At 32.8% G+C, this 12,354-nt stretch overlaps 1 protein-coding gene across 1 annotated transcript; it reads left to right on the top strand.

Annotated features, from left to right (window-relative positions):
- Positions 1–900: 900 nt before the first annotated feature.
- Positions 901–1,272, top strand: LOC141673497 (uncharacterized). Its single transcript, XM_074480247.1, has one exon. The coding sequence runs from the start codon at positions 901–903 to the stop codon at positions 1,270–1,272; it is 372 nt and encodes a 123-aa protein (XP_074336348.1).
- The last annotated feature ends 11,082 nt before the right edge of the window (positions 1,273–12,354 follow it).

The raw sequence follows: 12,354 nt of genomic DNA, 5'->3' as shown, positions 1-12,354 counted from the left end.
GACTAGTGCAAGACACCCAAAATTGTATATAAAAAGTAGTTTTAAAATAATATAATATACGTGATGTGTAAATCTAAATTATTTTATTTGATAAGATTAATGTGAATGCATGAGCATTTGATCTTATTAATTCTTTGATAATCAAGCAAAATATTACACATGACATTTTAAAAATTTTAAGATCTAATAATATACAAGAGTCCACCCATTCGTTGACTACAAACTATTCCAAGTTGACTACTGAAGATTCTACAAATTACATCAAGTCATTTGCTGATCAGTAAAAGGGTGATTAAGTAAATTGGCAACATTCCAGGTTGTATATAAAAACAAGACAAGTAGCTAGTCAGTTAGTTAATTAGAGATTTTTTACATCTTCCTCTCTCTCTCTCTGATCTCTCTCCATTTTTCTATCTGGCAACTAAGTTCTGTAAAAGATTTGTACTCCATTAATGGAGCTTATCGTAAACACATGATTCTGGTGATAAATATGGAGATTATGTAATTCTTGCTTCTTTAGATCATATTCTGCTTTGTAACATGGTATCAGAGCAGTAAAGATTCATTTCTACATTTCGCCGATCTCTCGAGGTATAATCGATCTTATACACTTTGTTCTTGCAAGAATTGTTTGATTACAATAAATTTCTTGATGTTTTGTTTGAGGAATAAGGATTAAGTTGTGAATACGCATATATCTTCTTGATTTGTAGTATAAATCACGATCTGTTCGTATATCTTCTTGATTCGTAGTCTAAATCACGATCTGTTCGTAGTATATCATCAAAATTTGATTGAAATTTGTTGAGATTTACCTCTCCTAAGCATGGAATTAACACAAGATCCAAATTTTGTTTATTTTCTGCATCTGTCCGATCATATTTAAAGTTAGTATCAAATATGTTTAATGGTACTGGTTATGCGAATTGGAAACGGTCCATGATTATTGGACTTACTGCTAAGAACAAGATGTGTTTCGTTGATGGAACTCTTGCTAAACCTGTGATTACGTCTGAAGAGTACAAATCCTGGTGTAGATGCAATAGTATGATAATTGGATGGATAATTTCAGTTTTAGAACCACAAATTGCTGCAAGTATCTTGTATGTGGATAGTGCTAGAGAGATATGGTTGGATCTGGAAGAAAGGTATGGTCAGGCCACTTCTGCACAGGTTTATGCTCTTCAACAAGAAGTGTTTCAGACGGCTCAGGACAACTTGCATATAGCTGAGTATTACACACAATTAAAGAAGCTATGGGATGAGCTTTGATAATCTGAAGCCTCCACCATCATGTACTTGTGCCAATTGCACCTGCAATTTGACTCAGAAAGTCTTGAAACTTCAACAAGATCAAAGGTTGACGATCTTCCTTATGAAACTGACAAATCAGTATGCTACTGTCAGATCTCACATTCTTTTGATGGGGAATATGCCAACCTTGGCTCAGGCTTATCGAATGTTTCTGCAAGAGCAAAGACACAGAGAGATTAGCAATTTAACACCAATTATCAATGAACCTGCAGCTTTTGTTGCAGATCGAAATCGACCTCAACAGTTTCAGAATCGATTTGTTTCTCATAAGCCTTATGTCTCTCAGAATGCTCAATCCAATTCTCAATTTCACAGACCTTCGCAACCTAAACGAATTAACTACTATTGTGACCATTGCAAAATTCCGGGTCATAGCATGGAACGATATTTCAAAATACATGGTTATCCTCCAGGCTTCAAGGCAGGACAACCTAGAAAATATGCAGCATGTGCAACTAATGACGATGCAGAATCTGCTCACACTCAAGACATGGGTGCTTCTTCTGGTCACATCACAGTTGAGCAGTATAATCAATTGATGAATCTTCTCAATACTAAAACCTCATATGTTGACAATGATACTTCTGGCAATGATTCAAATGGGAATGTAGGTAATGCTTTGTTTGCAGGTAAGCATTGCTTACTATCTACATTGCATAATAATTCTTGGATTATAGATAGTGGTGCGTCTGATCATATGTGCCATGACATGTCATTTTTTGATTCTATTAATCAAATTGTGGATGCTGACAATTCTATTACTATTCCTGATGGAACACAAATTAAAGTCACTCATATAGGGACCATTCATCTTACTGATGCTATTGTTCTTAAAGATGTTCTATTTGTTCCAAACTTTAAATTCAACCTTATTTCAATTCATAAATTGTGTGCAGATCACATTTTTTCCATTCATTTTACTGCTAATCAATGTATTGTTCAGGTGCCTTCAATGAGTCCACCACTCATTCTTGGTAACCTTACCAATGGATTGTATTTTGCTGATCAAAAGCTTTTAAAGTCACCTCATACTCCTTCTACTTGTTTTGTGTCTACTCATGTTGCTGGTTCAGCTGTGCTCAGCGATTCTACTGAAGCTAAACTGCTACATCTTCGATTGGGGCATGTCCCATTTCATAAACTTAGTTTGATTCAAAATAATATTGATGTTAAAAGTCTAACTAATGGCTACATTTGTAGTATCTGTCCTGCTGCTAGACAACACATACTTTCTTTTAGTCCTAGTACTATTAGAACATCTTCTCTTTTTAAGCTTTTACATGTTGATGTCTGGGGGCCTTTTAGGCATGTTACTCATCATCATTGCAAGTATTTTTTGACGATTGTAGATGATTTTAGTCGATCCACATGGGTTCACTTAATGCAATCCAAAACAGATTCGATTCCTATCTTAACAAAATTTTTACTATTTGTTAAGAATCAACTTAATGCCAATGTTAAAATCATCCGAACGGATAATGCTAAAGAGTTGTGTCACGGATCTATTTTGTAACTTTATACTATTTTTGGCATCCTTCATCATACTAGTTGCAGTGATACACCCCAACAAAATGGGGTTGTTGAGCGCAAACATAAACACCTCATGGAAACTGCACGTTCTCTGCTTTTTCAGTCTAAACTTCCAGTCAAGTACTGGGGCGAATGCGTGCAATGTGCAGCATACCTTATAAATCGAATGCCTTTGTCTTCTTTACAGAACATTTCTCTGTATGAAAAACTTTATGGCACTAAACCTGATTACAATGCATTACGTGTCTTTGGTTGCCTCTGTTTTGTGTCCACTCCACATCATAATCGACATAAATTGCAGCATCGGGCTGATCCTGCTGTGTTTGTTGGGTATCCACCTACTCAAAAAGGTTTTAAAATTCTCAACTTAACCACAAATCAAATAGTGGTCTCTAGAGATGTAAAGTTCTTTGAACGACATTTTCCTTTCCACTTTCATACACAATCGAGTGTCTCTCCTTTCTTTCTACTTATTCATACTGACATTCCTGCTCATTTTGATACTTTTCCAACTGATATTTTCACAACTGCCTCCTCTATAAATTATTCAACTCCTACTATTTCTAATACAACACAAGATACTGGTAACTCTTCTAATAATTCTTCACACACACCACCTTCATTAGATTCTCCGGTTCACTTCCCACCATTAGTACATGCACCTAGAAGATCTACTAGGTCCGTTGCTCAACCCAAACATCTTAAAGATTATGTTTGTGCCTCCGCTACATCTCATTGGTGCAACTTGATTTCTTATAATTCACTGTCAGCACCACATAAAGCTCTCATTTCTACCACCACTAATCTGGTTGAACCTGTTACATATAAAGATGCTACAACTGATCCCAATTGGGTTGCAGCAATGAACCTTGAACTTCAGGCTTTGGATAAAAATAACATATGGGATATTGTTTCTTTACCATCTGGAAAGAAACCGATTAGTTGTAAGTGGGTCTACAAAATTAAGTTGAGGGTTGATGGTTCTATTGAGCGTTACAAAGCTCGTTTAGTAGCCAAGGGTTTCACACAAAAACATGGCATTGATTTCCATGAAACTTTCTCCCGCGTTGTTAAAATGGCAACTGTTCGTACTATAATTTCTGCAGCAGCTTCCAAAGGATGGAAAATATTCTAGTTGGACATTAACAACGCTTTTTTATACGGAGATTTAAATGAGGAACTATATATGAAAATGCCGGAGGGTATTCCAAATTTGAATAATCTTGTCTGTCGTTTGAAGAAGAGTTTATATGGTCTCCGCCAAGCAAGTCGTCAATGGTTTGCTAAACTATTACAGGAACTTCATATTCAGGGTTTTAAGCAGTCCAAGTGTGATTACTCTTTATTTATAAAACAAGATTCTACTCATATCACTATCGCTGTCATCTATGTCGATGACATCTTGTTAACAGGAACTGATTTACCTGCCATTAATGTTTTTAAAGCTCATTTGCACAAAATTTTCAGCATTAAAGATTTGGGTTACCTTAATTACTTTCTTGGTATTGAAATCGGTTATACTACATATGGCATCACTCTTGCACAAGGTAAATTCACTCGTTATCTTCAGGATAGTGGCTTTGCAAATTTCAGATCAGTAGCCACTCCTCTTCCTCTTGGCTTGAAATTAACTGCTACGTCTACTGATTTCTATTCTGATCCATCCCTATATCGCTGCCTTGTGGGAAAGTTAAATTTTCTCACTAATACCCGTCCAGACCTTGTTTACTCGGTTCAGGCTCTTAGCCAATTTATGCAGTCTCCCTCTATGACTCATTTTAAAGCTTTACATCATGTTCTTTCTTATGTTTCTTCGACTGCTGGTCAGGGAATTTTATTGAAGGCCAATTCCCACTTGACCTTACAGGCTTTCACGGACTCTGATTGGGGCTCATGTTCTGATACTAGGCGCTCCATTTCAGGCTATATAATGCTTCTTGGTAGTTCTCCTATTAGTTGGAAATCAAAGAAGCAATCAACAATATCACGATCTTCATCGGAAGCTGAATACCGTGCCATGGCTGCAGCAGCATCTGAGGTCACCTGGCTTGTATGATTACTTGGTGAACTTGGTGTTTCTGATTTACTTCCAGTTACCTTAAATTGTGATAACCAATCTGCTATGCATATAGCCAAGAATCCGGTCTTTCATGAACGTACCAAACACATTGATATAGATTGCCACTTCACTCGTGAGAAAGTACTCGATGGTCTTCTTCAATTAACTTTTGTTCCAACAATTCACCAGTTGGCTGATGCTTTCACAAAAATCCTGCCATCTCCTCAATTCAACATACTCAAGTCCAAGCTTGGCATGACTGCTCCCCTGCCCAGCTTGAGGGGGGATGATAATATACAAGAGTCCACCCATTCGTTGACTACAAACTATTCCAAGTTGACTACTGAAGATTCTACAAATTACATCAAGTCATTTGCTGATCAGTAAAAGGGTGATTAAGTAAATTGGCAACATTCCAGGCTGTATATAAAAATAAGACAAGTAGCTAGTCAATTAGTTAGTTAGAGATTTTTTACATCTTCCTCTCTCTCTCTGATCTCTCTCCATTTTTCTATCTGGCAACTGAGTTCTGTAAAAGTTTTGTACTCCATTAATGGAGCTTATCGTAAACACATGATTCTGGTGATAAATATGGAGATTACGTAATTCTTGCTTCTTTAGATCATATTCTGCTTTGTAACAAGATCCAATTTTAAATACCTAATATTATCATAGCTATATACTATCTAAGTAGGTACACCAATTTTTTTCCCAAGTCTCAATTGATGCCGACTCAATTTAGTTTGGAGACCCATACACGTCCATGGGATTTCTTATATTATTATTATTATTATTATTATTATTATTATTATTATTATTATTATTATAAAATATAAAAATAATCACTTATATGAATAACTCGTGCATGCGGATTTTTTTAATAAAAAAATGAGTTCTAACATTATTATTATAAAAATATCAATTACAGACAGTGTTACAGATATCGACCGATTCGCCGATAAATCAGCCGAAATATCACTCAGATCCATCCTCCCGATATTATTAAGGTGAATCGATATTATTAAGGTGAATCGCTGCATAAATCGATTTTATAGTATCAGATCAAAATCGGGTTAAAAATCGGGTCAAAACTGAAGTCAATCGGGTCACAAAATCAAGATATTTTCAATCTCACTACTTTGGTACTTCACAGAGATAGGAGGAGGGGAAAGACGATTTTATTGCTTATCGGTGTATGCTTGTAAATGACAGAAGAAGAAAATGAGATGAATATATAACATAATAGTCGAGGGAGAGAGAGTTAGACATAGAGAGAGAGGACAAACGAGTTTGTAAAATGAAAGTGGAGTGGAGGAGGTAGATAGGGTAAAGTTGTGAGGCCATGTAATTGACTAAGGGGATAGAAAATGAAGAAGCTAGACAGCTAGACAGCTGAATGGAAAATGAAGCGAGAGAAAAGCAACCGGGGAGTACAAAATGGAGGGGGAAGATGATGATTAAGATTTAAGACCCGTATTTTTTTTAATGAATAATGCACGTATAACAAAACAATGCTTGTAAAAATGATACTAAGGACTTCCAAGACTAAGAATATCCGTGGCAATATGATAAATTTACACACACGTATATATTTTAGCTATATTTTTTTAAAAAATAATAGTAAAATATACCGATTTTGTTCCGATTTAATATTCCGATAAATTCACGATTTTCGATAAATCGTTAGTCGGCATCTCAAGCGATTTAGTCCGATTTCTGATTTTGACAACCATACTTATAAGTATTATAACTCATTACAGTTATGCTCCATGAGCATAGGAGAAAATTGTTGGAAGACCATTTAGAAATTTTTCTAGTAAAATAGTAACAATGATTGTATTCTTTTATATTTATAATTGTTAATTGGGTTATAAAATTATAAAAAGTAAGTATATGAATATATTCACTACAAAATTAATTAGATGTAATATATCAATCAATCAATCATACCCAATAATATCGTGTAAGACAGTATCTGGGGAGGGTATATCTAATACAGTATTACTGTCATTTCAAAAAATGAAGAAGTTGTTTACTCACATATATGTAATATATATTAATCGGATATTAGATGTGGGTTGAGAATGAAATTTGATATAAAAGAAGGTTATCTAAATCAAGCTAAAGGAGAATGAGAAAATGAGTAATATGAAAGTTTTAGAGGACGGAGTGTGTAGGATTTATACCACTACTACTGAGAATGATATTCTCATTATATTACATGAAAATGTTACATAAATTGGAATTCGATTTTCGTGAAATGAATTTATTAATCACGAAACACCTCTTGGAACGTGTTTGAAAAAGCAAATATAATCTGATCTGCGATTTACTACCCAGTACCCACACACTTGTATAGTTGTATCAGAATCTGTGATGGTAACATTTGTTTTGGGTAAACAATATGTGGTTGAAATGTAACGTTGTTGGCAAGTCAATTTAAGTTCTTTGATTTGCTAAAATTTTCTTTAGTGCAGCATCCGATTGAACATTGATATGCATGGAATCTTCTCTATTTGTGGCCCCCACCTCCGACCACTGTAATTAAACGTGTTTTATGTTCCTTCATTCCAAGTTGCCGATTATAATTGTGCCTTTATTCATTTTATAATCGGTTCAAATGATGTTAGATGGAATCATTTCAAATATTATAAATAGAGGGGATAAATATATGATGGGTGCTGTAGCAACAATCTTTTTTCCCCGTAATAATAATATATGCATGATAGTGATATAATTTAGTTTATTTTAGTCAAATTTTAATCCAAAACCAATTCACATTACACGTATGTTTAGTTTTTCTTTTTTTTAATATGTACCTTAAGAGTCGGTATATATTCCAACAAATATCAGAGTTAACAATAAGAGTTTATTCATTTATCTCGTTACAAAGATACTAATAGCAAAATTCTATAATTATTACTAAACAAAGAATTAATAATAAATATTGTTATAATTGATACGTAGTCACGTACATATGCAAGTGAGTTAATAAAATAAGGTAATAGTCGCAATATATTTTTATAGTTTAATATTAAGTTATTAAAATATGGCTATATGATTATGCCTCCTGAGTCAGAGTCTGTCGCTTAAATGCGGTTTACCTTGGTTCACGTGGTTTGCAGGCTATTACGTGAACCCGTATGGTTTACCCAGTGCGCACCCGAAGCGTAGCAGCTGCGAGTTATCTATGATAAAAAAAATGGCTATATTAAATATGTGTGATGTCATTTTGAAATGACACATTAAGCACAAGTTCTATTTAATCATTAAAATCAATTGTTTAATTTCAATATATAACAAATATTATACATATTTTAACATCATCATTGAAATTGCTCTAATACACATTGCACGTACACCATAACTCTATGTAATTGTTTAATATGTAATAAAAAAAAATCCGCGTAATGATATTAATGATGTACGTAGATGATATTTGAATCATGTCAATTTGATTGAGTTAACGAGATGCAAAATGATTTTTTAATGAAAAATGTGTTATAAGTTCATTTCCATTATTATTAATGGGTACTTGGAAACTACAATGAACCAAATATCATCTGGGGCATCACCGGCTTTATTCAAGAATTCCCAAGTACTGATTCATAACTGGATTAAGAATCAGATGCCAAGTAAGATATTTATTAAAGACCCCCCTTGCTGTACTGTTATAAAGATGACCATCAAATATGGAAGGAGGTATATATTGTTAAGGTACGCGACGTAACTAGAGAGTGGCGAGACAGTACTTGAGAGTTTGAGATCCCCCTGATTTCAGATGAAATAGTTAAAAAAATTCATGCTTAAATTACACATCAGCACCCTCTGAAAAAATAGAAAAAAATTAAATTTTATATACAAAAAAATTTAGAAACCGGTAAATTTTTCTGGTTCTGCCACCGATTAAGGTCATCATCAGATATTGGAAACATCCGAACTCCGAAGTTGCATAACGGAAAACAACTCTCATCTTGACCAAACATTTGATATTCACCTAAAGTTCCTCAGCAGCATAAGTTGGAACTAGTCAGCTTGGATTCATAATTAAACGGTCCAAATAAAATTAGTCATTTCAAGAGTCCAAATACTATCATCAAATGTGAGCCCAGTATCGGCCCATGATGTGTAAAGCAGGCAAATGTTATACCTTGACAACTTGGACCAGCAAATATAAACATTGCAATCCAATATTCAATAATCGAGCTCAATTAATCGATTGTGAAATTATACGCTAGACGGCTAGACCCATGGTTATACAATTGATTAATTTTTTAAAAATTATCGATAAATTATTTATGAATTGATCAAAAATATTTGAACAATCTGATAATATTCAATAAATTACCAATGAACCATGCGAAATCTTAGATAAATAACAAATTAGTAACTCAATTGGTTAGTTTCGATTTCTAAAATCTGTAAGTACATGTATGAATTGAATTACAAACGGAAATTCAATATACGCATATATTAGACCTTTTTTGGAAACCGGATTGATATGAAGTCTTGGTCAATGGGTTGACAGCTCTTAAACCCTGCGGAACTCCAGTAGTAATATATTTTGATTACCAAAAGAAGAAGTACAGTATGAAGTTTATAAACTTCTGGAAATCTTGAACAATTATGTGGAAGTTTCTGATTTACAGATGAACAAGTCAGCTAGCTGTTTGCAACGTGTGCTGACTTGGTTATTTAGAACACGAACTTGCAGCCAAACAGGCTGCTTCTTTATTTCCTTCACACTTGAAAGATTCCTTCACACAAACCTTTCACACTCTCTCTAGTTATAAGTCTCCAATCGCGTACTCTGCTGCAATTAGAGATTTTCAAAAAATCCGAAACCCGAAATCCGATCCGATCCGGAAAAATGTCCAAAAAATCTGATTTAGAAAAACGCCCGGCCCGGTTCGGCAAGGCCCGCGGGTCTTAAATGAGCCTCCTTTTTTTTCGAAAATCCAGCCAGGCCCGGAGGCCGAAAAACCCGAATAAAAGCACACATCTAAAAAATTCCGGATAAAAGTCAGGTTCGGTCCGGATAAAAACACGGGCTTTTTGAAAAACCCAATTAAAAACCGATTTTTTTAATATAAAATTTGAAAATATACAATACTTTTTATGATTTTTAAAATATTATATGATAATATTAGAAGCAATTAAGGTATCTATGATTGTTTATATATTATATTAAAAAATAATTATTTATTTCGGTGTCTAAATTACTCTAACTGATATATCAAGATATTATTTTCTCCGGTATTTAAACTACTCATAATTCGAGTTATAAAATATTAATTTTTTTTAATATATAAATAAAAAACCCGGATAAAGCCCGATCCGACCCGGCCCGCGGACCTAAAATGGACCTTATATTTCTTAGGAAGTCCGGCCCGGTCCGTTCCGTTTTTAAAAAAATCGGATTTTTTAAAGTCCAGATAAAACCCGACCGATGGGCTTTTTTGCATTTCTACCCCTTTTCATGGTAAAAGAAATGTGAATTTTGTTTACTCCTCTTTATTCATTTTTAGATAAATGTAGTATCGAACTTAAAATAAGTTTCTTTGAGAGTTCAAGTAATAAGAACTTATTTTTTGTCGTTTTAGATTCGAGTTTTAATATTTACTTATCCCAAAATTTGTTAGAATATATATTATTTGTACGACATATAATTTTAATTGGAAAAAGAAAAGTACATTGCCAAATTTGTTAAAATTTTGGATTTTGCTAAGATACTAGAATAACAAGACCATACAAGATGTGTAGTTTGTGTGTGATTTTATTTTAATGTTACAATGGCATTGAAAATTCAGTTCTTATAATTATTATAATTAATTACACTTTCCAACCCCCACTTTTCATTTAAAATTAAAATAGTATACCTATTTTGTAAAACACAGTTTGCAACCCTTAACTTTCAATATTAACTTCAATATGCATCCCTTCTGGTTATAAAATTGAAATTAAGATGTTAATATTAATAACTAAAATTTCAAATCAATAAAAATATTTATTTTAATGCATATTTTACATGAAAAAAGATTATACCCCACCCGTTCTTTACATTGGTGACGGAAAATCGGTACGCATTTTAAAATTTCCGGAAAGTATGGTTCACTATATAATTTTAATTATTTTTTATTTTAAATAAAAATATACTATTTAAATTTTATATAGAAAAAGAAAATTCTAAAAATAAATTATAGAATATATTTTATAGTAGCCTTAATACGTGCCAAAAGGAAAAAGTAAGTAAAAAATTAGGAAGTAGCTATTTTCCATTAGTAATACTCTAAATTAATCATAATGCTAAATACTTAAAATATATTTATCAAGCAAAATATATGTTTTTATATATAATCATAAAGTTTCTAAATACATTTATATTTTAAAAATTATACTGAGTAAAATATAAAATAATTGATATTAATATTATTTTTATAAATTGAGATTCTAATTTTTAGTTTAATTTAAATAAAATTATTATTTAAATATTTTGCTGAATTTCAATTTTACTCTTCAAAATATAAATATTTTTAATAAAATGATTAAAGCGATGCATATTGTATTTGATGTCGAAAGTTAGAGGTTGCAAACTGTATTTTTGAAAGTAATTATATACTTTTGTTATTGAATGAAAGGCAGGAGTTGCAAAATGCAATTAATTCTATAATATATTAAAATCGAGTTCACAAATAAGTATGCACCGGACCTAAATAATCATAAGAAAAATTAAGTACAAAAAACTAACAACTCTCAAATATATTAGTTGATAACTAGAACTAGCTAACCACATATAGTTAAACCATATCCAACTAAATTAGCAGAATACACATATTTTTTCTTAATTAATATATATGTAGTAGTAATCAAACACAAAAAAAATGTTAGGAGCGAGAATGAATGGCCAATGGCAGTTTATCAAAATAAATCAACAAATGTTGAGAATTAAGTCACACACCAAGTAACAACTACACAAGTAACAAGTTTTAAATGATAGACTAATTAAAATACAGAATACATGTATATCATCTGAATTATTACAAAGATTAAATCAAACAAATATCTCTAGAAGACAGACCAGATTTTACAAAATAGTCGGCCAGGACTAACACGCAAGCATAGACAGACATCAGATGAACGTGTGCTGTCCATTTTAATATACTTATTCTCAACGTACATAGATAAACTACTGCAAGCAGCTTTGGTTAGGAAGCAGCCAGGTATATACAACGGCTTCTATTTTCTCCCACAGGTCAACTTCAACTAGTGTGTATATATAGATGCACTCTCTCATCTTCATTTCTCTCCTCTTCATGTTCCAATTCACAAACACAATTCGTTGGGGTTTGTCATAAATTTATATTTAGGTATAAAATATATTATGGGAAATTCATGTTGTAGAGGTGAAGCAACATCATCATCGATGGTGTTTCCACACTTTCATTCCAATG

This window comes from Apium graveolens, chromosome 7 (assembly GCF_009905375.1).
Source record: "Apium graveolens cultivar Ventura chromosome 7, ASM990537v1, whole genome shotgun sequence".
Lineage (NCBI taxonomy): Eukaryota > Viridiplantae > Streptophyta > Magnoliopsida > Apiales > Apiaceae > Apium > Apium graveolens.
Note: the sequence above shows the minus strand (reverse complement) of the source record. Positions and strands in the feature narration are given on the sequence as shown.

Coding starts and splice junctions, on each gene's coding strand:
- LOC141673497 (XM_074480247.1), top strand. CDS start 901: ATGTTTAATGGTACTGGTTATGCGAATTGGAAACGGTCCATGATTATT.